Source organism: Oncorhynchus nerka, linkage group LG23 (genome assembly GCF_034236695.1).
Source record: "Oncorhynchus nerka isolate Pitt River linkage group LG23, Oner_Uvic_2.0, whole genome shotgun sequence".
NCBI classification, from domain to species: Eukaryota; Metazoa; Chordata; class Actinopteri; order Salmoniformes; family Salmonidae; genus Oncorhynchus; species Oncorhynchus nerka.
Window position 1 is genome coordinate 3,658,269 of NC_088418.1, and position 25,581 is coordinate 3,683,849.

General features: G+C 48.2%; 1 protein-coding gene across 1 annotated transcript in view; it reads right to left on the reverse strand.

The window, feature by feature from the left end:
* vit (vitrin) overlaps positions 1 to 25,581 on the reverse strand; it is a 120,962-nt gene that overhangs the window by 78,905 nt on the left and 16,476 nt on the right. The window contains exons 2-4 of the mRNA XM_065007789.1: positions 15,161 to 15,272; positions 8,496 to 8,561; positions 7,619 to 7,775 (exon numbers count right to left, since the gene is read on the reverse strand). Coding sequence (XP_064863861.1) covers positions 7,619 to 7,775; positions 8,496 to 8,561; positions 15,161 to 15,197 — 260 coding nt within the window. The 5' untranslated portion in view covers positions 15,198 to 15,272. The remainder of the gene's footprint in view (positions 1 to 7,618; positions 7,776 to 8,495; positions 8,562 to 15,160; positions 15,273 to 25,581) is intronic.

The window sequence follows — 25,581 nt, forward strand, 5'->3', positions numbered from 1 at the left end:
TGTATGGTGTTGTAGTGACCTGTGTATGGTGTTGTACTGACCTGTGTATGGTGTTGTAGTGAACCCATACTGACCTGTGTATGGTGTTGTAGTGACCCCATACTGACCTGTGTATGGTGTTGTAGTGAACCCATACTGACCTGTGTATCGTGTTGTACTGACCTGTGTATGGTGTTGTACTGACCTGTGTATGGTGTTGTACTGACCTGTGTATGGTGTTGTAGTGACCTGTGTATGGTGTTGTACTGAACCCATACTGACCTGTGTATGGTGTTGTAGTGAACCCATACTGACCTGTGTATGGTGTTGTAATGACCTGTGTATGGTGTTGTACTGACCTGTGTATGGTGTTGTAGTGAACCCGTACTGACCTGTGTATGGTGTTGTAGTGACCTGTGTATGGTGTTGTACTGACCTGTGTATGGTGTTGTAGTGACCTGTGTATGGTGTTGTACTGAACCCATACTGACCTGTGTATGGTGTTGTAGTGACCTGTGTATGGTGTTGTACTGACCTGTGTATGGTGTTGTAGTGACCTGTGTTTGGTGTTGTACTGACCTGTGTATGGTGTTGTAGTGACCCCATACTGACCTGTGTATGGTGTTGTAGTGAACCCATACTGACCTGTGTATGGTGTTGTACTGACCTGTGTATGGTGTTGTACTGACCTGTGTATGGTGTTGTAGTGACCTGTGTATGGTGTTGTAGTGACCTGTGTATGGTGTTGTACTGACCTGTGTATGGTGTTGTAGTGACCTGTGTATGGTGTTGTAGTGACCTGTGTATGGTGTTGTAATGACCTGTGTATGGTGTTGTAGTGACCTGTGTATGGTGTTGTAATGAACCCATACTGACCTGTGTATGGTGTTGTAATGACCCCATACTGACCTGTGTATGGTGTTGTACTGACCTGTGTATGGTGTTGTTCTGACCTGTGTATGGTGTTGTACTGACCTGTGTATGGTGTTGTAATGAACCCATACTGACCTGTGTATGGTGTTGTAGTGAACCCATACTGACCTGTGTATGGTGTTGTACTGACCTGTGTATGGTGTTGTACTGACCTGTGTATGGTGTTGTACTGACCTGTGTATGGTGTTGTACTGACCTGTGTATGGTGTTGTACTGACCTGTGTATGGTGTTGTAGTGACCTGTGTATGGTGTTGTACTGACCTGTGTATGGTGTTGTACTGACCTGTGTATGGTGTTGTACTGACCTGTGTATGGTGTTGTAGTGACCTGTGTATGGTGTTGTACTGACCTGTGTATGGTGTTGTACTGACCTGTGTATGGTGTTGTACTGACCTGTGTATGGTGTTGTAATGAACCCATACTGACCTGTGTATGGTGTTGTAGTGACCTGTGTATTGTGTTGTAATGACCCCATACTGACCTGTGTATGGTGTTGTACTGACCTGTGTATGGTGTTGTTCTGACCTGTGTATGGTGTTGTACTGACCTGTGTATGGTGTTGTAATGAACCCATACTGACCTGTGTATGGTGTTGTAGTGAACCCATACTGACCTGTGTATGGTGTTGTACTGACCTGTGTATGGTGTTGTAGTGACCTGTGTATGGTGTTGTACTGACCTGTGTATGGTGTTGTAGTGACCTGTGTATGGTGTTGTAGTGACCTGTGTATGGTGTTGTACTGACCTGTGTATGGTGTTGTACTGACCTGTGTATGGTGTTGTAGTGAACCCATACTGACCTGTGTATGGTGTTGTAGTGAACCCATACTGACCTGTGTATGGTGTTGTAGTGAACCCATACTGACCTGTGTATGGTGTTGTAGTGACCTGTGTATGGTGTTGTACTGACCTGTGTATGGTGTTGTACTGACCTGTGTATGGTGTTGTAGTGACCTGTGTATGGTGTTGTAGTGACCTGTGTATGGTGTTGTACTGACCTGTGTATGGTGTTGTACTGACCTGTGTATGGTGTTGTAGTGACCTGTGTATGGTGTTGTACTGACCTGTGTATGGTGTTGTACTGACCTGTGTATGGTGTTGTAGTGACCTGTGTATGGTGTTGTAGTGACCTGTGTATGGTGTTGTACTGACCTGTGTATGGTGTTGTACTGACCTGTGTATGGTGTTGTACTGACCTGTGTATGGTGTTGTACTGACCTGTGTATGGTGTTGTACTGAACCCATACTGACCTGTGTATGGTGTTGTAGTGAACCCATACTGACCTGTGTATGGTGTTGTAGTGACCTGTGTATGGTGTTGTAGTGACCTGTGTATGGTGTTGTAGTGAACCCATACTGACCTGTGTATGGTGTTGTAGTGACCCCATACTGACCTGTGTATGGTGTTGTAGTGAACCCATACTGACCTGTGTATGGTGTTGTACTGACCTGTGTATGGTGTTGTACTGACCTGTGTATGGTGTTGTACTGACCTGTGTATGGTGTTGTAGTGACCTGTGTATGGTGTTGTACTGAACCCATACTGACCTGTGTATGGTGTTGTAGTGAACCCATACTGACCTGTGTATGGTGTTGTAATGACCTGTGTATGGTGTTGTACTGACCTGTGTATGGTGTTGTAGTGAACCCGTACTGACCTGTGTATGGTGTTGTAGTGACCTGTGTATGGTGTTGTACTGACCTGTGTATGGTGTTGTAGTGACCTGTGTATGGTGTTGTACTGAACCCATACTGACCTGTGTATGGTGTTGTAGTGACCTGTGTATGGTGTTGTGACCTGTGTATGGTGTTGTAGTGACCTGTGTATGGTGTTGTACTGACCTGTGTATGGTGTTGTGACCCCATACTGACCTGTGTATGGTGTTGTAGTGAACCCATACTGACCTGTGTATGGTGTTGTACTGACCTGTGTATGGTGTTGTACTGACCTGTGTATGGTGTTGTACTGACCTGTGTATGGTGTTGTAGTGACCTGTGTATGGTGTTGTACTGACCTGTGTATGGTGTTGTAGTGACCTGTGTATGGTGTTGTAGTGACCTGTGTATGGTGTTGTAGTGACCTGTGTGGTGTTGTAGTGACCTGTGTATGGTGTTGTACTGACCTGTGTATGGTGTTGTAGTGACCTGTGTATTGTGTTGTAGTGACCTGTGTATGGTGTTGTAATGACCCCATACTGACCTGTGTATGGTGTTGTACTGACCTGTGTATGGTGTTGTTCTGACCTGTGTATGGTGTTGTACTGACCTGTGTATGGTGTTGTAATGAACCCATACTGACCTGTGTATGGTGTTGTAGTGAACCCATACTGACCTGTGTATGGTGTTGTACTGACCTGTGTATGGTGTTGTACTGACCTGTGTATGGTGTTGTACTGACCTGTGTATGGTGTTGTACTGACCTGTGTATGGTGTTGTACTGACCTGTGTATGGTGTTGTAGTGACCTGTGTATGGTGTTGTACTGACCTGTGTATGGTGTTGTACTGACCTGTGTATGGTGTTGTACTGACCTGTGTATGGTGTTGTAGTGACCTGTGTATGGTGTTGTACTGACCTGTGTATGGTGTTGTACTGACCTGTGTATGGTGTTGTACTGACCTGTGTATGGTGTTGTAATGAACCCATACTGACCTGTGTATGGTGTTGTAGTGACCTGTGTATTGTGTTGTAATGACCCCATACTGACCTGTGTATGGTGTTGTACTGACCTGTGTATGGTGTTGTTCTGACCTGTGTATGGTGTTGTACTGACCTGTGTATGGTGTTGTAATGAACCCATACTGACCTGTGTATGGTGTTGTAGTGACTGACCTGTGTATGGTGTTGTACTGACCTGTGTATGGTGTTGTAGTGACCTGTGTATGGTGTTGTACTGACCTGTGTATGGTGTTGTAGTGACCTGTGTATGGTGTTGTAGTGACCTGTGTATGGTGTTGTACTGACCTGTGTATGGTGTTGTACTGACCTGTGTATGGTGTTTGTACTGACCTGTGTATGGTGTTGTACTGACCTGTGTATGGTGTTGTAGTGACCTGTGTATGGTGTTGTGACTGTATGGTGTTGTGACCTGTGTATGGTGTTGTACTGACCTGTGTATGGTGGTGTTGTAGTGACCTGTGTATGGTGTTGTACTGACCTGTGTATGGTGTTGTACTGACCTGTGTATGGTGTTGTAGTGACCTGTGTATGGTGTTGTAGTGACCTGTGTATGGTGTTGTACTGACCTGTGTATGGTGTTGTACTGACCTGTGTATGGTGTTGTACTGACCTGTGTATGGTGTTGTACTGACCTGTGTATGGTGTTGTACTGAACCCATACTGACCTGTGTATGGTGTTGTAGTGAACCCATACTGACCTGTGTATGGTGTTGTAGTGACCTGTGTATGGTGTTGTAGTGACCTGTGTATGGTGTTGTAGTGAACCCATACTGACCTGTGTATGGTGTTGTAGTGACCCCATACTGACCTGTGTATGGTGTTGTTGTACTGATGGTGTTGTACTGGTGTATGGTGTTGTACTGACCTGTGTATGGTGTTGTACTGACCTGTGTATGGTGTTGTACTGACCTGTGTATGGTGTTGTACTGAACCCATACTGACCTGTGTATGGTGTTGTAGTGAACCCATACTGACCTGTGTATGGTGTTGTAATGACCTGTGTATGGTGTTGTACTGACCTGTGTATGGTGTTGTAGTGAACCCGTACTGACCTGTGTATGGTGTTGTAGTGACCTGTGTATGGTGTTGTACTGACCTGTGTATGGTGTTGTAGTGACCTGTGTATGGTGTTGTACTGAACCCATACTGACCTGTGTATGGTGTTGTAGTGACCTGTGTATGGTGTTGTACTGACCTGTGTATGGTGTTGTAGTGACCTGTGTATGGTGTTGTACTGACCTGTGTATGGTGTTGTAGTGACCCCATACTGACCTGTGTATGGTGTTGTAGTGAACCCATACTGACCTGTGTATGGTGTTGTACTGACCTGTGTATGGTGTTGTACTGACCTGTGTATGGTGTTGTACTGACCTGTGTATGGTGTTGTAGTGACCTGTGTATGGTGTTGTACTGACCTGTGTATGGTGTTGTAGTGACCTGTGTATGGTGTTGTAGTGACCTGTGTATGGTGTTGTAATGACCTGTGTATGGTGTTGTAGTGACCTGTGTATGGTGTTGTAGTGACCTGTGTATGGTGTTGTAATGAACCCATACTGACCTGTGTATGGTGTTGTAGTGACCTGTGTATTGTGTTGTAATGACCCCATACTGACCTGTGTATGGTGTTGTACTGACCTGTGTATGGTGTTGTTCTGACCTGTGTATGGTGTTGTACTGACCTGTGTATGGTGTTGTAATGAACCCACTGACCTGTGTATGGTGTTGTAGTGAACTGTGTATGGTGTTGTACTGACCTGTGTATGGTGTTGTACTGACCTGTGTATGGTGTTGTAGTGACCTGTGTATGGTGTTGTACTGACCTGTGTATGGTGTTGTACTGACCTGTGTATGGTGTTGTACTGACCTGTGTATGGTGTTGTAGTGACCTGTGTATGGTGTTGTAGTGACCTGTGTATGGTGTTGTAGTGACCTGTGTATGGTGTTGTACTGACCTGTGTGTATGGTGTTGTACTGACCTGTGTATGGTGTTGTAGTGACCTGTGTATGGTGTTGTTGAACCCATACTGACCTGTGTATGGTGTTGTAGTGACCTGTGTATGGTGTTGTTGACCTGTGTATGGTGTTGTACTGACCTGTGTATGGTGTTGTAGTGACCTGTGTATGGTGTTGTACTGACCTGTGTATGGTGTTGTACTGACCTGTGTATGGTGTTGTGTTGTACTGACCTGTGTATGGTGTTGTACTGACCTGTGTATGGTGTTGTAGTGACCTGTGTATGGTGTTGTAGTGACCTGTGTATGGTGTTGTAGTGACCTGTGTATGGTGTTGTACTGACCTGTGTATGGTGTTGTACTGACCTGTGTATGGTGTTGTACTGACCTGTGTATGGTTGTACTGACCTGTGTATGGTGTTGTAGTGACCTGTGTATGGGTTGTGAACCCATACTGACCTGTGTATGGTGTTGTAGTGACCTGTGTATGGTGTTGTAGTGACTGACCTGTGTATGGTGTTGTACTGACCTGTGTATGGTGGTGTTGTACTGACCTGTGTATGGTGTTGTAGTGACCTGTGTATGGTGTTGTACTGACCTGTGTATGGTGTTGTAGTGAACCCATATGACCTGTGTATGGTGTTGTGACCTGTGTATGACCTGTGTATGGTGTTGTAGTGACCTGTGTATGGTGTTGTATGGTGTTTTACTGACCTGTGTATGGTGTTGTACTGACCTGTGTATGGTGTTGTAGTGAACCCATACTGACCTGTGTATGGTGTTGTAGTGAACCCATACTGACCTGTGTATGGTGTTGTAGTGACCTGTTGTGTTGTAGTGACCTGTGTATGGTGTTGTAGTGACCTGTGTATGGTGTTGTAATGACCTGTGTATGTAGTGACCTTGTATGGTGTTGTGACCTGTGTATGGTGTTGTACTGACCTGTGTATGGTGTTGTACTGACCTGTGTATGGTGTTGTACTGACCTGTGTATGGTGTTGTACTGAACCCATACTGACCTGTGTATGGTGTTGTAGTGAACCCATACTGACCTGTGTATGGTGTTGTAGTGACCTGTGTATGGTGTTGTAGTGACCTGTGTATGGTGTTGTAGTGACCTGTGTATGGTGTTGTACTGACCTGTGTATGGTGTTGTAGTGACCTGTGTATGGTGTTGTACTGACCTGTGTATGGTGTTGTAGTGAACCCATACTGACCTGTGTATGGTGTTGTAGTGACCCCATACTGACCTGTGTATGGTGTTGTAGTGAACCCATACTGACCTGTGTATGGTGTTGTACTGACCTGTGTATGGTGTTGTACTGACCTGTGTATGGTGTTGTAGTGACCTGTGTATGGTGTTGTACTGAACCCATACTGACCTGTGTATGGTGTTGTAATGACCTGTGTATGGTGTTGTACTGACCTGTGTATGGTGTTGTAGTGAACCCGTACTGACCTGTGTATGGTGTTGTAGTGACCTGTGTATGGTGTTGTACTGACCTGTGTATGGTGTTGTAGTGAACCCGTACTGACCTGTGTATGGTGTTGTAGTGACCTGTGTATGGTGTTGTAGTGACCTGTGTATGGTGTTGTACTGACCTGTGTATGGTGTTGTACTGACCTGTGTATGGTGTTGTAGTGAACCCATACTGACCTGTGTATGGTGTTGTAGTGACCTGTGTATGGTGTTGTAATGACCTGTGTATGGTGTTGTACTGACCTGTGTATGGTGTTGTAATGACCTGTGTATGGTGTTGTAGTGACCTGTGTATGGTGTTGTAGTGACCTGTGTATGGTGTTGTAATGACCTGTGTATGGTGTTGTAGTGACCTGTGTATGGTGTTGTAGTGACCTGTGTATGGTGTTGTACTGACCTGTGTATGGTGTTGTACTGACCTGTGTATGGTGTTGTAGTGACCTGTGTATGGTGTTGTAGTGACCTGTGTATGGTGTTGTACTGACCTGTGTATGGTGTTGTAATGACCTGTGTATGGTGTTGTAGTGACCTGTGTATGGTGTTGTACTGAACCCATACTGACCTGTGTATGGTGTTGTACTGAACCCGTACTGACCTGTGTATGGCAGCGTTACAGATGCTGGAGATGGATGCGAAGACTCCTGTCCCATAAACCTGACTCTTTGTCTGTTTACAGTCAGACGGGCATTTAGCTATGAATTCTGGGAGGTTGATCTTCCCCGCCCGGACGTCACACTCTATGGCTGGAACCACTGGAGAGGAGAGGAGGGGAGGGGTCAGGACATGACAGAGAGAATCAGTATAGAGGAGGGGAGGGGTCAGGACATGATAGGAAGAATCAGTATAGAGGAGGGGAGGGGTCAGGACATGACAGAGAGAATCAGTATAGAGGAGGGGAGGGGTCAAGACATGATAGGAAGAATCAGTATAGAGGAGGTGTCAGGACATGGCCAAAACCAAGCTGTACTGGGCTGGCCTGGTTACTAATCCACTACTGAACCAAGCCAAGCTGTACTGGGCTGGCCTGGTTACTGATCCACTACTGAACCAAACCAAGCTGTACTGGGCTGGCCTGGTTACTGATCCACTACTGAACCAAGCCAAGCTGTACTGGGCTGGCCTGGTTACTGATCCACTACTGAACCAAACCAAGCTGTACTGGGCTGGCCTGATTACGGATCCACTACTGAACCAAACCAAGCTGTACTGGGCTGGCCTGGTTACGGATCCACTACTGAACCAAACCAAGCTGTACTGGGCTGGCCAGGTTACTGATCCACTACTGAACCAAACCAAGCTGTACTGGGCTGGCCTGGTTACGGATCCACTACTGAACCAAACCAAGCTGTACTGGGATGGCTTGGTTACGGATCCACTACTGAACCAAACCAAGCTGCACTGGGCTGGAAAGGACATATCTGAGCCAGTTTAGGCCAACACTATAGTGTGAAAAGGTTATAAACCACTATTACCTTGTTTTGGTTTCTTGTTCTTGGATCCGTTTGGTTTGGCTTCACTCCCGCAGCTGAGTAGAAGGGCTAGAGGAGGACAGGAAGCAATACACAATATTTATATAGCTGTACTGAAACCCACATTCTTCACAATAGACTAGCACAAACAGCTATCCCCACACAGTAACATATACGCCTGTTATAGCTGTTCACAGATTGACATAATGTGGGTGTTCCTGCAATCCTCTATGATGTCACAAGAATACTGTAAAGAACAGGAAGCACTGTTTATGCTCCCAATTCACCACTAACAGGAAGGCCTGTTTATGCTCCCAATTCGACACTAACAGGAAGGCCTGTTTATGCTCCCACTTCACCACTACCAGGAAGGCCTGTTTATGCTCCCACTTCACCACTACCAGGAAGGCCTGTTTATGCTCCCACTTCACCACTACCAGGAAGGCCTGTTTATGCTCCCACTTCACCACTACCAGGAAGGCCTGTTTATGCTCCCAATTCACCACTAACAGGAAGGCCTGTTTATGCTCCCACTTCACCACTAACAGGAAGGCCTGTTTATGCTCCCACTTCACCACTACCAGTAAGGCCTGTTTATGCTCCCAATTCACCACTAACAGTAAGACCTGTTTATGCTCCCAAGTTACCACTAACAGGAAGGCCTGTTTATGCTCCCAATTCACCACTAACAGGAAGGCCTGTTTATGCTCCAAATTCACCACTAACAGTAAAGCCTGTTCTGCTCCCAATTCACCACTACCAGTAAGGCCTGTTTATGCTCCCAATTCACCAGTAACAGGAAGGCCTGTTTATGCTCCCACTTCACCACTACCAGGAAGGCCTGTTTATGCTCCCAGTTCACCACTAACAGTAAGGCCTGTTTATGCTCCCAATTCACCACTAACAGGAAGGCCTGTTTATGCTCCCAGTTCACCACTAACAGGAAGGCCTGTTTATGCTCCCAATTTACCACTAACAGGAAGGCCTGTTTATGCTCCCAATTCACCACTAACAGGAAGGCCTGTTTATGCTCCCAATTCACCACTAACAGGAAGGCCTGTTTATGCTCCCAGTTCACCACTAACAGGAAGGCCTGTTTATGCTCCCAATTCACCACTAACAGGAAGGCCTGTTTATGCTCCCAGTTCACCACTAACAGGATAGCCTGTTTATGCTCCCAGTTCACCACTAACAGGAAGGCCTGTTTATTCTCCCAATTCACCATTAACAGGAAGGCCTGTTTATGCTCCCAGTTCACCACTAACAGGAAGGCCTGTTTATGCTCCCAGTTCACCAGTAACAGAAAGGCCTGTTTATGCTCCCAATTCACCATTAACAGGAAGGCCTGTTTATGCTCCCAATTCACCACTACCAGTAAGGCCTGTTTATGCTCCCAATTCACCACTAACAGGAAGGCCTGTTTATGCTCCCAGTTCACCACTAACAGGACGGCCTGTTTATGCTCCCAGTTCACCACTAACAGGACGGCCTGTTTATGCTCCCAGTTCACCAGTAACAGGAAGGCCTGTTTATGCTCCCAATTCACCACTAACAGGAAGGCCTGTTTATGCTACCAGATCACCACTAACAGGAAGGCCTGTTTATGCTCCCAGTTCACCACTAACAGGAAGGCCTGTTTATGCTCCCAGTTCACCACTAACATGAAGGCCTGTTTATGCTCCCAGTTCACCACTAACAGGAAGGCCTGTTTATGCTCCCAATTCACCAGTAACAGGAAGGCCTGTTTATGCTCCCAATTCACCACTAACAGGAAGGCCTGTTTATCCTCCCAATTCACCACTAACAGGAAGGCCTGTTTATGCTCCCACTTCACCACTACCAGGAAGGCCTGTTTATGCTCCCACTTCACCACTACCAGGAAGGCCTGTTTATGCTCCCACTTCACCACTACCAGGAAGGCCTGTTTATGCTCCCACTTCACCACTACCAGGAAGGCCTGTTTATGCTCCCAATTCACCACTAACAGGAAGGCCTGTTTATGCTCCCACTTCACCACTAACAGGAAGGCCTGTTTATGCTCCCACTTCACCACTACCAGTAAGGCCTGTTTATGCTCCCAATTCACCACTAACAGTAAGGCCTGTTTATGCTCCCAATTCACCACTAACAGGAAGGCCTGTTTATGCTCCCAGTTCACCACTAACAGGAAGGCCTGTTTATGCTCCCAATTTACCACTAACAGGAAGGCCTGTTTATGCTCCCAATTCACCACTAACAGGAAGGCCTGTTTATGCTCCCAATTCACCACTAACAGGAAGGCCTGTTTATGCTCCCAGTTCACCACTAACAGGAAGGCCTGTTTATGCTCCCAATTCACCACTAACAGGAAGGCCTGTTTATGCTCCCAGTTCACCACTAACAGGATAGCCTGTTTATGCTCCCAGTTCACCACTAACAGGAAGGCCTGTTTATTCTCCCAATTCACCATTAACAGGAAGGCCTGTTTATGCTCCCAGTTCACCACTAACAGGAAGGCCTGTTTATGCTCCCAGTTCACCAGTAACAGAAAGGCCTGTTTATGCTCCCAATTCACCATTAACAGGAAGGCCTGTTTATGCTCCCAATTCACCACTACCAGTAAGGCCGGTTTATGCTCCCAATTCACCACTAACAGGAAGGCCTGTTTATGCTCCCAGTTCACCACTAACAGGACGGCCTGTTTATGCTCCCAGTTCACCACTAACAGGACGGCCTGTTTATGCTCCCAGTTCACCAGTAACAGGAAGGCCTGTTTATGCTCCCAATTCACCACTAACAGGAAGGCCTGTTTATGCTACCAGATCACCACTAACAGGAAGGCCTGTTTATGCTCCCAGTTCACCACTAACAGGAAGGCCTGTTTATGCTCCCAGTTCACCACTAACATGAAGGCCTGTTTATGCTCCCAGTTCACCACTAACAGGAAGGCCTGTTTATGCTCCCAATTCACCAGTAACAGGAAGGCCTGTTTATGCTCCCAATTCACCACTAACAGGAAGGCCTGTTTATCCTCCCAATTCACCACTAACAGGAAGGCCTGTTTATGCTCCCAGTTCACCACTAACAGGACGGCCTGTTTATGCTCCCAGTTCACCAGTAACAGGAAGGCCTGTTTATGCTCCCAATTCACCACTAACAGGAAGGCCTGTTTATGCTACCAGATCACCACTAACAGGAAGGCCTGTTTATGCTCCCAGTTCACCACTAACAGGAAGGCCTGTTTATGCTCCCAGTTCACCACTAACATGAAGGCCTGTTTATGCTCCCAGTTCACCACTAACAGGAAGGCCTGTTTATGCTCCCAATTCACCAGTAACAGGAAGGCCTGTTTATGCTCCCAATTCACCACTAACAGGAAGGCCTATTTATCCTCCCAATTCACCACTAACAGGAAGGCCTGTTTATGCTCCCAGTTCACCAGTAACAGAAAGGCCTGTTTATGCTCCCAGTTCACCACTAAGAGGAAGGCCTGTTTATGCTCCCAATTCACCACTAACAGGAAGGCCTGTTTATGCTCCCAATTCACCACTAACAGGAAGGCCTGTTTATGCTCCCAATTCACCACTAACAGGAAGGCCTGTTTATGCTCCCAGTTCACCACTAACAGGAAGGCCTGTTTATGCTCCCAATTCACCACTAACAGGAAGGCCTGTTTATGCTCCCAGTTCACCACTAACAGGAAGGCCTGTTTATGCTCCCAATTCACCACTAACAGGAAGGCTTGTTTATGCTCCCAGTTCACCACTAACAGGAAGGCCTGTTTATGCTCCCAGTTCACCACTAACAGGAAGGCCTGTTTATTCTCCCAATTCACCATTAACAGGAAGGCCTGTTTATGCTCCCAGTTCACCACTAACAGGAAGGCCTGTTTATGCTCCCAGTTCACCAGTAACAGAAAGGCCTGTTTATGCTCCCAATTCACCATTAACAGGAAGGCCTGTTTATGCTCCCAGTTCACCACTAACAGGAAGGCCTGTTTATGCTCCCAATTCACCACTACCAGTAAGGCCTGTTTATGCTCCCAATTCACCACTAACAGGAAGGCCTGTTTATGCTCCCAGTTCACCACTAACAGGACGGCCTGTTTATGCTCCCAGTTCACCAGTAACAGGAAGGCCTGTTTATGCTCCCAATTCACCACTAACAGGAAGGCCTGTTTATGCTCCCAGTTCACCACTAACAGGAAGGCCTGTTTATGCTCCCAGTTCACCACTAACAGGAAGGCCTGTTTATGCTCCCAATTCACCACTAACAGGAAGGCCTGTTTATGCTCCCAGTTCACCACTAACAGGAAGGCCTGTTTATGCTCCCAATTCACCACTAACAGGAAGGCCTGTTTATGCTCCCAGTTCACCACTAACAGGAAGGCCTGTTTATGCTCCCAGTTCACCACTAACAGGAAGGCCTGTTTATTCTCCCAATTCACCATTAACAGGAAGGCCTGTTTATGCTCCCAGTTCACCACTAACAGGAAGGCCTGTTTATGCTCCCAGTTCACCAGTAACAGAAAGGCCTGTTTATGCTCCCAATTCACCATTAACAGGAAGGCCTGTTTATGCTCCCAGTTCACCACTAACAGGAAGGCCTGTTTATGCTCCCAATTCACCACTACCAGTAAGGCCTGTTTATGCTCCCAATTCACCACTAACAGGAAGGCCTGTTTATGCTCCCAGTTCACCACTAACAGGACGGCCTGTTTATGCTCCCAGTTCACCAGTAACAGGAAGGCCTGTTTATGCTCCCAATTCACCACTAACAGGAAGGCCTGTTTATGCTCCCAGTTCACCACTAACAGGAAGGCCTGTTTATGCTCCCAGTTCACCACTAACAGGAAGGCCTGTTTATGCTCCCAGTTCACCACTAACAGGAAGGCCTATTTATGCTCCCAATTCACCAGTAACAGGAAGGCCTGTTTATGCTCCCAATTCACTACTAACAGGAAGGCCTGTTTATCCTCCCAATTCACCACTAACAGGAAGGCCTGTTTATGCTCCCAGTTCACCAGTAACAGAAAGGCCTGTTTATGCTCCCAATTCACCACTAACAGGAAGGCCTGTTTATGCTCCCAGTTCACCACTAACAGGAAGGCCTGTTTATGCTCCCAGTTCACCACTAACAGGAAGGCCTGTTTATGCTCCCAATTCACCACTAACAGGAAGGCCTGTTTATGCTCCCAATTCACCACTACCAGTAAGGCCTGTTTATGCTCCCAATTCACCACTACCAGTAAGGCCTGTTTATGCTCCCAGTTCACAACTAACAGGAAGGCCTGTTTATGCTCCCAATTCACCACTACCAGTAAGGCCTGTTTAAGCTCCCAGTTCACCACTAACAGGAAGGCCTGTTTATGCTCCCAGTTCACCACTAACAGGAAGGCCTGTTTATGCTCCCAATTCACCACTACCAGTAAGGCCTGTTTATGCTCCCAGTTCACCACTAACAGGAAGGCCTGTTTATGCTCCCAATTCACCACTACCAGTAAGGCCTGTTTAAGCTCCCAGTTCACCACTAACAGGAAGGCCTGTTTATGCTCCCACTTCACCACTAACAGGAAGGCCTGTTTATGCTCCCAATTCACCACTACCAGTAAGGCCTGTTTATGCTCCCAATTCACCACTACCAGTAAGGCCTGTTTATGCTCCCAATTCACCACTACCAGTAAGGCCTGTTTATGCTCCCAATTCACCACTAACAGGAAGGCCTGTTTAAGCTCCCAGTTCACCACTAACAGGAAGGCCTGTTTATGCTCCCAGTTCACCACTAACAGGAAGGCCTGTTTATGCTCCCAATTCACCACTAACAGGAAGGCCTGTTTATGCTCCCAGTTCACCACTAACAGGAAGGCCTGTTTATGCTCCCAATTCACCAGTAACAGGAAGGCCTGTTTATGCTCCCAATTCACCAGTAACAGGAAGGCCTGTTTATGCTCCCAATTCACCACTAACAGGAAGGCCTGTTTATGCTCCCAATTCACCACTAACAGGAAGGCCTGTTTATGCTCCCAATTCACCACTAACAGGAAGGCCTGTTTATGCTCCCAATTTACCACTAACAGGAAGGCCTGTTTATCCTCCCAATTCACCACTAACAGGAAGGCCTGTTTATCCTCCCAATTCACCACTTTTTTGACAACGTTTCCATCTGAAACAGATCTTCGTCAGGTCAAACAGACTGAACACTCACATCCCAAAATATACACATTTCACCTCACATGACCATTACTCACAAGAGGCATGGTGGGTGTGGATACAATTCATAATTAATCACAGAGGTACAGATGGAGAGTTAAAATAATACAGTAACCACATAGTCATGATCTATATGTGTTGTACAATTACAGTAACCACATAGTCATGATCTATATGTGTTGTACAATTACAGTAACCACATAGTCATGATCTATATGTGTTGTACAATTACAGTAACCACATAATTATGATCTATATGTGTTGTACAATTACAGTAACCACATAGTCATGATCTATATGTGTTGTACAATTACAGTAACCACAACAACCACAGATGACGATAGACTCAACACCAATGGTATTTTGGAAACATGTTCGCTATGGTTTATGTGTGTGTGCGTGTGCGTGCTTGCATGTGTGTGTTTGTTATGCGTGCATCCGTGTGTGTGTGTGTGTGTGTGTGTGTGTGCTAACCCCTACCCAGCCAGACAGCAGTGAGGGGTGCTCTGAGCAGCATGGTGCTGGGAGGTGGAAGGCTGCTGGTCTAGTCTGTTTGATGTCCTCCTAGAGCTGTCCTCGTAACTCACTCCCCCTGAAAGAGAGAGAGAAAGAGAGGGGGGGTGAGACAAAGAGGGGATAGAGAGAGAGAGAGAGAGGGAGAGAGAGAGAGAGAGAGAGAGAGAGAGAGAGAGAGAGAGAATGGAGAGAGAGAGAATGGAGAGAAAAAATGATATGTTTTTATTGTCACGTACACCACATACTGTAGGTGCTGTGAAATGTGTTGTTTTACAGGGTCAGCCATGGGAGGGAGGGAGAGAGAGAGAGAGAGAGAGAGAGAGAGAGGGAGGGAGGGAGAAGGGGAGAGAGAGAGAGAGAGAGAGAGAGAGAGAGAAGGAGGGAGAAGGGGAGAGAGAGAGAGAGAGAGAGAGAGAGAGAGAGAGAGAGAGAGAGAAGGAGGGAGGGAGGGAGGGAGGGAGGGAGGGAGGGAGGGAGGGAGGAGGAGGGAGGGAGGGAGGGAGGGAGGGGGTGAGACAAAGAGGGGAGAGAGAGAGAGAGAGAGAGAGAGAGAGTCCAATAGGAGTTTTAAAAGACAAACAACAGAAACAGATAGAAGCTGGATATAGAGAAACAGATAGAAGCTGGATATAGAGAAACAGATAGAAGCTGGATATAGAGAAACAGATAGAAGCTGGATATAGAGAAACAGATAGAAGCTGGATATAGAGAAACAGATAGAAGCTGGATATAGAGAAACAGATAGAAGCTGGATATAGAGAAACAGATAGAAGCTGGATATAGAGAAACAGATAGAAGCTGGATATAGAGAAACAGATAGAAGCTGGATATAGAGAAACATATAGAAGCTGGATATAGAGAAACAGATAGAAGCTGGATATAGAGTAAGAGATACAATCTGGATGTAGAGAAACAGGTCTAGAGGTCATGCGTCTCCTTTCAATCAGAATCAGGCCTTCAGACCCATCAGTCCATTAAGACAGGTAATGAAGCCCAATCAGCAACAGCACTCATCCTACGGGAGTGTACTTCATCCCACCACTCAGTTCAATAAGGAGAAAGCAGCGTCACGTTCAGTCACGATCACAACACCCAGATACACAAATCCTTTCCTTTATGACTACAGACTTGTACACACAACAACAACAACACATCTCCTCCACCCACTGTCATTATGATTGAGAAGGAATGTTCTCTCATAGAAAAATACTCTTAAAATATCAGAGACCTGTTTAGCAGCGATGGAAAAAGTACCCAGTTGTCATACTAGAGTCAAAGTACAGATACCTTAACAGAAAGTGACTCAAGTAAAAGTCACCCAGTAAAATACTACTTCAGTAAAAGTCTAAAAGTATTTGGGTTTAAATATACTTAAGTATCAAAAGTAAAAGTATAAATCATATCAAATTCAGTAAAGCAACTCAGATGGCACCATTTTTTATTTATTTATTTATTTACAGAAAGCCAGGGTCACACTCCAACATACTCAATCATCATCTACAAACAAAGCATGTGTGTTTAGTGAGTCCTCCAGATCAGAGGCAGTAGGGAGGACCAGGGATGTTCTCTGTTTAGTGAGTCCTCCAGATCAGAGGCAGTAGGGAGGACCAGGGATGTTCTCTGTTTAGTGAGTCCTCCAGATCAGAGGCAGTAGGGATGACCAGGGATGTTCTCTGTTTAGTGAGTCCTCCAGATCAGAGGCAGTAGGGATGACCAGGGATGTTCTCTGTTTAGTGAGTCCTCCAGATCAGAGGCAGTAGGGATGACCAGGGATGTTCTCTGTTTAGTGAGTCCTCCAGATCAGAGGCAGTAGGGATGACCAGGGATGTTCTCTGTTTAGTGAGTCCTCCAGATCAGAGGCAGTAGGGATGACCAGGGATGTTCTCTGTTTAGTGAGTCCTCCAGATCAGAGGCAGTAGGGATGACCAGGGATGTTCTCTGTTTAGTGAGTCCTCCAGATCAGAGGCAGTAGGGATGACCAGGGATGTCTCTCTGTTTAGTGAGTCCTCCAGATCAGAGGCAGTAGGGATGACCAGGGATGTTCTCTGTTTAGTGAGTCCTCCAGATCAGAGGCAGTAGGGATGACCAGGGATGTTCTCTGTTTAGTGAGTCCTCCAGATCAGAGGCAGTAGGGAGGACCAGGGATGTTCTCTGTTTAGTGAGTCCTCCAGATCAGAGGCAGTAGGGATGACCAGGGATGTTCTCTGTTTAGTGAGTCCTCCAGATCAGGGAGACAGTAGGGAGGACCAGGGATGTTCTCTGTTTAGTGAGTCCTCCAGATCAGAGGCAGTAGGGATGACCAGGGATGTTCTCTGTTTAGTGAGTCCTCCAGATCAGAGGCAGTAGGGAGGACCAGGGATGTTCTCTGTTTAGTGAGTCCTCCAGATCAGAGGCAGTAGGGAGGACCAGGGATGTTCTCTGTTTAGTGAGTCCTCCAGATCAGAGGCAGTAGGGATGACCAGGGATGTTCTCTGTTTAGTGAGTCCTCCAGATCAGAGGCAGTAGGGATGACCAGGGATGTTCTCTGTTTAGTGAGTCCTCCAGATCAGAGGCAGTAGGGATGACCAGGGATGTTCTCTGTTTAGTGAGTCCTCCAGATCAGAGGCAGTAGGGATGACCAGGGATGTTCTCTGTTTAGTGAGTCCTCCAGATCAGAGGCAGTAGGGATGACCAGGGATGTTCTCTGTTTAGTGAGTCCTCCAGATCAGAGGCAGTAGGGAGGACCAGGGATGTTCTCTGTTTAGTGAGTCCTCCAGATCAGAGGCAGTAGGGATGACCAGGGATGTTCTCTGTTTAGTGAGTCCTCCAGATCAGAGGCAGTAGGGAGGACCAGGGATGTTCTCTGTTTAGTGAGTCCTCCAGATCAGAGGCAGTAGGGATGACCAGGGATGTTCTCTGTTTAGTGAGTCCTCCAGATCAGAGACAGTAGGGAGGACCAGGGATGTTCTCTGTTTAGTGAGTCCTCCAGATCAGAGGCAGTAGGGAGGACCTCCAGATCAGAGGCAGTAGGGGAGTGACCAATAGGGAGGGGATGTTCTCTGTTTAGTGAGTCCTCCAGATCAGAGGCAGTAGGGATGACCAGGGATGTTCTCTGTTTAGTGAGTCCTCCAGATCAGAGGCAGTAGGGAGGACCAGGGATGTTCTCTGTTTAGTGAGTCCTCCAGATCAGAGGCAGTAGGGATGACCAGGGATGTTCTCTGTTTAGTGAGTCCTCCAGATCAGAGGCAGTAGGGATGACCAGGGATGTTCTCTGTTTAGTGAGTCCTCCAGATCAGAGGCAGTAGGGATGACCAGGGATGTTCTCTGTTTAGTGAGTCCTCCAGATCAGAGGCAGTAGGGATGACCAGGGATGTTCTCTGTTTAGTGAGTCCTCCAGATCAGAGGCAGTAGGGAGGACCAGGGATGTTCTCTGTTTAGTGAGTCCTCCAGATCAGAGGCAGTAGGGATGACCAGGGATGTTCTCTGTTTAGTGAGTCCTCCAGATCAGAGGCAGTAGGGATGACCAGGGATGTTCTCTGTTTAGTGAGTCCTCCAGATCAGAGGCAGTAGGGATGACCAGGGATGTTCTCTGTTTAGTGAGTCCTCCAGATCAGAGGCAGTAGGGAGGACCAGGGATGTTCTCTGTTTAGTGAGTCCTCCAGATCAGAGGCAGTAGGGATGACCAGGGATGTTCTCTGTTTAGTGAGTCCTCCAGATCAGAGGCAGTAGGGATGACCAGGGATGTTCTCTGTTTAGTGAGTCCTCCAGATCAGAGGCAGTAGGGATGACCAGGGATGTTCTCTGTTTAGTGAGTCCTCCAGATCAGAGGCAGTAGGGATGACCAGGGATGTTCTCTGTTTAGTGAGTCCTCCAGATCAGAGGCAGTAGGGAGGACCAGGGATGTTCTCTGTTTAGTGAGTCCTCCAGATCAGAGGCAGTAGGGAGGACCAGGGATGTTCTCTGTTTAGTGAGTCCTCCAGATCAGAGGCAGTAGGGATGACCAGGGATGTTCTCTGTTTAGTGAGTCCTCCAGATCAGAGGCAGTAGGGAGGACCAGGGATGTTCTCTGTTTAGTGAGTCCTCCAGATCAGAGGCAGTAGGGATGACCAGGGATGTTCTCTGTTTAGTGAGTCCTCCAGGTCAGAGGCAGTAGGGATGACCAGGGATGTTCTCTGTTTAGTGAGTCCTCCAGATCAGAGGCAGTAGGGATGACCAGGGATGTTCTCTGTTTAGTGAGTCCTCCAGATCAGAGACAGTAGGGAGGACCAGGGATGTTCTCTGTTTAGTGAGTCCTCCAGATCAGAGGCAGTAGGGATGACCAGGGATGTTCTCTGTTTAGTGAGTCCTCCAGATCAGAGGCAGTAGGGATGACCAGGGATGTTCTCTGTTTAGTGAGTCCTCCAGATCAGAGGCAGTAGGGATGACCAGGGATGTTCTCTGTTTAGTGAGTCCTCCAGATCAGAGGCAGTAGGGATGACCAGGGATGTTCTCTGTTTAGTGAGTCCTCCAGATCAGAGGCAGTAGGGATGACCAGGGATGTTCTCTGTTTAGTGAGTCCTCCAGATCAGAGGCAGTAGGGAGGACCAGGGATGTTCTCTGTTTAGTGAGTCCTCCAGATCAGAGGCAGTAGGGAGGACCAGGGATGTTCTCTGTTTAGTGAGTCCTCCAGATCAGAGGCAGTAGGGATGACCAGGGATGTTCTCTGTTTAGTGAGTCCTCCAGATCAGAGGCAGGGTAGGGAGGACCAGGGATGTTCTCTGTTTAGTGAGTCCTCCAGATCAGAGGCAGTAGGGAGGACCAGGGATGTTCTCTGTTTAGTGAGTCCTCCAGATCAGAGGCAGTAGGGATGACCAGGGATGTTCTCTGTTTAGTGAGTCCTCCAGATCAGAGGCAGTAGGGGATGACCAGGGATGTTCTCTGTTTAGTGAGTCCTCCAGATCAGAGGCAGTAGGGATGACCAGGGATGTTCTCTGTTTAGTGAGTCCACCAGATCAGAGGCAGTAGGGATGACCAGGGATGTTCTCTGTTTAGTGAGTCCTCCAGATCAGAGGCAGTAGGGATAGGGATGACAGATCAGAGGGCAGGGATGACCAGGGATGTTCTCTGTTTAGTGAGTCCTCCAGATCAGAGGCAGTAGGGAGGACCAGGGATGTTCTCTGTTTAGTGAGTCCTCCAGATCAGAGGCAGTAGGGATGACCAGGGATGTTCTCTGTTTAGTGAGTCCTCCAGATCAGAGGCAGTAGGGATGACCAGGGATGTTCTCTGTTTAGTGAGTCCTCCAGATCAGAGGCAGTAGGGAGGACCAGGGATGTTCTCTGTTTAGTGAGTCCTCCAGATCAGAGGCAGTAGGGATGACCAGGGATGTTCTCTGTTTAGTGAGTCCTCCAGATCAGAGGCAGTAGGGATGACCAGGGATGTTCTCTGTTTAGTGAGTCCTCCAGATCAGAGGCAGTAGGGATGACCAGGGATGTTCTCTGTTTAGTGAGTCCTCCAGATCAGAGGCAGTAGGGATGACCAGGGATGTTCTCTGTTTAGTGAGTCCTCCAGATCAGAGGCAGTAGGGAGGACCAGGGATGTTCTCTCTGTTTAGTGAGTCCTCCAGATCAGAGGCAGTAGGGATGACCAGGGATGTTCTCTGTTTAGTGAGTCCTCCAGATCAGAGGCAGTAGGGATGACCAGGGATGTTCTCTGTTTAGTGAGTCCTCCAGATCAGAGGCAGTAGGGAGGACCAGGGATGTTCTCTGTTTAGTGAGTCCTCCAGATCAGAGGCAGTAGGGAGGACCAGGGATGTTCTCTGTTTAGTGAGTCCTCCAGATCAGAGGCAGTAGGGATGACCAGGGATGTTCTCTGTTTAGTGAGTCCTCCAGATCAGAGGCAGTAGGGATGACCAGGGATGTTCTCTGTTTAGTGAGTCCTCCAGATCAGAGGCAGTAGGGATGACCAGGGATGTTCTCTGTTTAGTGAGTCCTCCAGATCAGAGGCAGTAGGGATGACCAGGGATGTTCTCTGTTTAGTGAGTCCTCCAGATCAGAGGCCGTAGGGAGGACCAGGGATGTTCTCTGTTTAGTGAGCCCTCCAGATCAGAGGCAGTAGGGAGGACCAGGGATGTTCTCTGTTTAGTGAGTCCTCCAGATCAGAGGCAGTAGGGATGACCAGGGATGTTCTCTGTTTAGTGAGTCCTCCAGATCAGAGGCAGTAGGGAGGACCAGGGATGTTTTCTGTTTAGTGAGTCCTCCAGATCAGAGGCAGTAGGGATGACCAGGGATGTTCTCTGTTTAGTGAGTCCTCCAGATCAGAGGCAGTAGGGATGACCAGGGATGTTCTCTGTTTAGTGAGTCCTCCAGATCAGAGGCAGTAGGGATGACCAGGGATGTTCTCTGTTTAGTGAGTCCTCCAGATCAGAGACAGTAGGGATGACCAGGGATGTTCTCTGTTTAGTGAGTCCTCCAGATCAGAGGCAGTAGGGATGACCAGGGATGTTCTCTGTTTAGTGAGTCCTCCAGATCAGAGGCAGTAGGGATGACCAGGGATGTTCTCTGTTTAGTGAGTCCTCCAGATCAGAGGCAGTAGGGAGGACCAGGGATGTTCTCTGTTTAGTAAGTCTATGTTGACTACATCTGAAATGTTTACTATGTTGAGTACATATGTTGTTGCCAATTGGTCAATGCTTTAAAATGTGCAGAACAAATTATATATAACCATTTTCGAAGGTTCTATAAAGAATTGTGCTCACAAGGTTCTAAGTGGAACCTGTATGGTGCTATAAAGTACCCTTTCCTAAGGTTCTAAAAATAATCATGATCACAAGATTCTAAGTGGAACCTATATGGTGCTATAAAGAACCCTTTCCTAATGTTATATAGGCGGATTTGCTGACAACGTCACGAAAACTGTGCGGGCGATTCCAAGGGGCAGGGGGCGTGTGTTGTTAGGTTTCTGGATAGCCAGGTAGCTAGCAACAATTACAAGAAGCTGCCCTGATTCTGGATAGCCAGGTAGCTAGCAACAATGACAAGAAGCTGCCCTGATTCTGGATAGCCAGGTAGCTAGCAACAATGACAAGAAGCTGCCCTGATTCTGGTAGCTAGCAACAATGACAAGAAGCTGCCCTGATTCTGGATAGCCAGGTAGCTAGCAACAATGACAAGAAGCTGCCCTGATTCTGGATAGCCAGGTAGCTAGCAACAATGACAAGAAGCTGCCCTGATTCTGGATAGCCAGGTAGCTAGCAACAATGACAAGAAGCTGCCCTGATTCTGGATAGCCAGGTAGCTAGCAACAATGACAAGAAGCTGTCCTGATTCTGGATAGCCAGGTAGCTAGCAACAATGCCAAGAAGCTGCCCTGTTTCTGGATAGCCAGGTAGCTAGCAACAATGACAAGAAGCTGCCCTGATTCTGGATAGCCAGGTAGCTAGCAACAATGACAAGAAGCTGCCCTGATTCTGGATAGCCAGGTAGCTAGCAACAATGACAAGAAGCTGCCCTGATTCTGGATAGCCAGGTAGCTAGCAACAATGACAAGAAGCTGCCCTGATTCTGGATAGCCAGGTAGCTAGCAACAATGACAAGAAGCTGCCCTGATTCTGGATAGCCAGGTAGCTAGCAACAATGACAAGAAGCTGCCCTGATTCTGGATAGCCAGGTAGCTAGCAACAATGACAAGAAGCTGTCCTGATTCTGGATAGCCAGGTAGCTAGCAACAATGCCAAGAAGCTGCCCTGTTTCTGGATAGCCAGGTAGCTAGCAACAATGACAAGAAGCTGCCCTGATTCTGGATAGCCAGGTAGCTAGCAACAATGACAAGTAGATCATTTTGTACTATAGAACCGTACAGGGATTTATTCTGTTTAACCATAATGTTATATTGTTAAACTTCTCTAGGTGTTATTATTGTGTTAATAATTGTCTAGTTGAATCAGGTGTGGGTCCCTGAGGAGAGAACTGAGACCCTCTGGTACAGCTGTGGGTCCCTGAGGAGAGAACTGAGACACTCTGGTACAGCTGTGGGTCCCTGAGGAGAGAACTGAGACCCTCTGGTACAGCTGTGGGTCCCTGAGGAGAGAACTGAGACCGTCTGGTACAGCTGTGGGTCCCTGAGGAGAGAACTGAGACCCTCTGGTACAGCTGGGGGGTCCCTGAGGAGGGAACTGAGACACTCTGGTACAGCTGTGGGTCCCTGAGGAGAGAACTGAGACCCTCTGGTACAGCTGTGGGTCCCTGAGGAGAGACCTGAGACCCTCTGGTACAGCTGTGGGTCCCTGAGGAGAGAACTGAGACCCCCTGGAACAGCTGTGGGTCCCTGAGGAGAGAACTGAGACACTCTGGTACAGCTGTGGGTCCCTGAGGAGAGAACTGAGACCCTCTGGTACAGCTGTGGGTCCCTGAGGAGAGAACTGAGACCCTCTGGTACAGCTGTGGGTCCCTGAGGAGAGAACTGAGACCCTCTGGTACAGCTGTGGGTCCCTGAGGAGAGACCTGAGACCCTCTGGTACAGCTGTGGGTCCCTGAGGAGAGAACTGAGACCCTCTGGTACAGCTGTGGGTCCCTGAGGAGAGAACTGAGACACTCTGGTACAGCTGTGGGTCCCTGAGGAGAGAACTGAGACACTCTGGTACAGCTGTGGGTCCCTGAGGAGAGAACTGAGACCCTCTGGTACAGCTGTGGGTCCCTGAGGAGAGAACTGAGACCCTCTGGTACAGCTGTGGGTCCCTGAGGAGAGAACTGAGACCCCCTGGAACAGCTGGGTCCCTGAGGAGAGAACTGAGTCCCTGAGTCCCTGAAGAGAGAACTGAGACCCCCTGGAACAGCTGTGGGTCCCTGAGGAGAGAACTGAGACCCACTGGTACAGCTGTGAGTCCCTGAGGAGAGAACTGAGACCCTCTGGAACAGCTGTGGGTCCCTGAGGAGAGAACTGAGACCCCCTGGAACAGCTGTGGGTCCCCGAGGAGAGAACTGAGACCCTCTGGTACAGCTGTGGGTCCCTGAGGAGAGAACTGAGACCCTCTGGAACAGCTGTGGGTCCCTGAGGAGAGAACTGAGATCCTCTGGTACAGCTGTGGGTCCCTGAGGAGAGAATTGAGACCCTCTGGAACAGCTGTGGGTCCCTGAGGAGAGAACTGAGACCCACTGACTTAGTCAACTGTTCTCAAACGACACAATACCATAATGTGAGTCTTTCAGAAGACACCATCACTGGCCATAGTCAAAGTACTGTAAGCAAACCACTCCCCCAGGTCCCACAGGTAGAACTCTAGTCCCCAGGTGGAACGCTAGTCCCCAGGTAGAACTCTAGTCCCCAGGTAGAACTCTAGTCCCCAGGTAGAACTCTAGTCCCCAGGTAGAACTCTAGTCCCCAGGTAGAACTCTAGTCTCCAGGTAGAACTCTAGTCTCCAGGTAGAACGCTAGTCCCCAGGTGGAACGCTAGTCCCCAGGTAGAACTCTAGTCCCCAGGTGGAACGCTAGTCCCCAGGTAGAACTCTAGTCCCCAGGTAGAACTCTAGTCCCCAGGTAGAACTCTAGTCTCCAGGTAGAACTCTAGTCCCCAGGTATTACTCTAGTCCCCAGGTGGAACTCTAGTCCCCAGGTAGAACTCTCGTCCACAGGTAGAACTCTAGTCCCCAGGTAGAACTCTAGTCCACAGGTAGAACTATAGTCCCCGGGTAGAACTCTAGTCCCCGGGTGGAACTCTAGTCCCCAGGTGGAACGCTAGTCCCCAGGTAGAACTCTAGTCCCCAGGTAGAACTCTAGTCCCCAGGTAGAACTCTAGTCTCCAGGTAGAACTCTAGTCCCCAGGTATTACTCTAGTCCCCAGGTGGAACTCTAGTCCCCAGGTAGAACTCTCGTCCACAGGTAGAACTCTAGTCCCCAGGTAGAACTCTAGTCCACAGGTAGAACTATAATCCCCGGGTAGAACTCTAGTCCCCGGGTGGAACTCTAGTCCCCAGGTGGAACTCTAGTCTCCAGGTGGAACTCTAGTCCCCGGATAGAACTCTAGTCCCTAGGTGGAACTCTAGTCCCCGGATAGAACTCTAGTCCCTAGGTGGAACTCTAGTCACCAGGTGGAACTCCCTTACACAGGACGGGGACAGTAGGGTAGAACTCCAGTCCCCAGGTCCCTTACACAGGACGGGGACAGTAGGGTAGAACTCCAGTCCCCAGGTCCCTTACATGGGACGGGGACAGTAGGGTAGAACTCCAGTCCCCAGGTCCCCTACACGGGACTGGGGCAGTAGGGTAGAACTCCAGTCCCCAGGTCCCCTACACGGGACGGGGGCAGTAGGGTAGAACTCCAGTCCCCAGGTCCCTTACACGGGATGGGGGCAGTAGGGTCGAACTCTAGTCCCCAGATACCTCCCTGTACAAGGGCAGCAGGGTAGAACTCCAGTCCCCAGATACCTCCCTGT